Source organism: Phytophthora parasitica (genome assembly GCF_000247585.1).
Source record: "Phytophthora parasitica INRA-310 unplaced genomic scaffold supercont2.174, whole genome shotgun sequence".
NCBI lineage: Eukaryota > Oomycota > Peronosporomycetes > Peronosporales > Peronosporaceae > Phytophthora > Phytophthora nicotianae.
In genome coordinates this window covers 40,845-42,614 of record NW_008649160.1, presented here as the reverse complement: position 1 = coordinate 42,614, position 1,770 = coordinate 40,845, and the positions used below count along the sequence as shown (strand labels likewise).

Genomic DNA, 1,770 nt, shown 5'->3' with positions numbered 1-1,770 from the left:
TGGGAGCGTCATCACTGGATTCTCGCAGCAGCCGTCGAACGAGGCTTCGACGAAGAAGAGAGAGACTCCAATCATGACCGAGCGCTCTTGAAGGCCAAGCGGAAACTGTGGAGGTCGTACGTCACTGATCGGAACAAGCGTGCTGACCGTCTCCGCATTATGTACCGTGATCAGTACATGCAGTGGTGTATGGAGTCGGCTACAGCTACGCGTCGGACTTTCATCCGTCCTGAGATGATTTTCGAGCCGACTATTCCGCCGTACCCGATCGAGAACATGTCGTTCGTCCCTCGGAGTACAGACTGGTTGTCGGAGGTTCCAACTCTGGATGACCGGCAGCCTAGGAGAGCTGGCTGGATGAACGCTGCTCACCAGCATCCGTACAACACCACGTTCTTCCCGTGCCAGAACAATGCCGAGTTCTTCTACCCTCGTGGCACGCGTTTTGTCGACACGTATCGCAGCGTCGTGGTTGATCCAGCGCTTCAGCCACCTGAGCTCATTCCAGACTGGCGCACTATTTTCGACACGCCGTCGGGTACGCCTTTCTATACTCGGCCTGTTGCTTCTGCTGGTGGCGGTGCCGAAGATTCTCTGGCTCCTGTTGCTCCGCCGGCTGCTCGACCATCTCCTCCTTATGAAGAAGAGAAGGAGAGTGGTGGATCACCGTCGTTGAGTCTGTTGGCGGACGCGGCCAGGCGTTTGTCCTCCAGTTGAAGCCTCGGTGTTTCTCCCACACGATCTTCTTTTGTCCAAGCAAGCTGTCGCAGGTATTCCCGATCATTCGTTCGCAGTAGTCGTAGCTTGCCTTGCGTTCATGTTTTCTTTCTTAACCCACATCCCACTTCGTACCCATGTTCATGTTGTTCATCATATGCATATACAGATCGTGTTGGTGCAGTAACTCTTTTCGTCTGTCACCACAGGCTGTACCGCCCTGTGGTCAGTTCACACGTGACCATGTCACGCTAGTCTTCGCCCGCGACTTGAACCATCTGCAGCCGATATTCGCTCTTCTTGGCCCGCAGATAATCCTACAGTAAGCCACCACATGAAAAATTTGATGGTGGTTCCCAAGTTGGCTCGTTATAGCCGACCCACTTGACTCTGAACTCTCGTACAGCGCGTTCAGTGCTCGTTGACAGTGGCGTTCGGTCATCAAGAATGGCCTCGACCTCGTATTCACCCGCGAGATGGTCTGGCTCCCAGCTGTCTTCTGGCAGTAACTCTTCGTCGAAATCTAGCCGTGAGTCTTCAGTCACGTCTGACGTCAGCTGAACCTTCGGTCGACTAGGGAATTCATTCGCAGCTGTCAGTCTCGATACATGCACCACCGGATAGAAGCGGTATCCACTCTTGTCACGCAACTCCAGCTCATATGCAAACTCCTCCACCTTGCGTTTGATCCGGAATGGTCCATGCCAACGATGAGCGAGCTTCTTGGTTAGGCCAGGTTTAATGCGCTCCATGTAGAGCCACACACGACTTCCAATCTCAAAAAGAGACTTTGGTGGTCCGCCCACAGAATCATCCGTCCCCGGCGGACCTTCTGGGCTCACAGCCGAATGTTCAGTCCCACCTTGGATCGGTACAACAGTTTCCTCCAGTCGACTCAGTGCGTCATTGTGTTCCTTGGCTCGTCGCTCATTCTCAGCTGCTTGGTACCCCTTGGCCATAGTCAGGGCGACCTCCTGTTGTCGATTAAACTCGCGTTGCCACGCCAGTGCATCGCACTGCCTACCGGATCGTCGTTTGAGGGACGAGGTCATT

The 1,770-nt window shown here is 54.2% G+C and overlaps 1 protein-coding gene across 1 annotated transcript; it reads left to right on the top strand.

The window, feature by feature from the left end:
- Window positions 1-6: 6 nt before the first annotated feature.
- On the top strand, window positions 7-717 carry PPTG_19769 (hypothetical protein; the record flags this gene model as incomplete). Its single annotated transcript, XM_008918286.1, has 1 exon — window positions 7-717. A coding segment is annotated over one exon (711 nt), but the record flags the coding sequence as incomplete, so codon positions are not given.
- Between the last annotated feature and the right edge of the window lie 1,053 nt (window positions 718-1,770).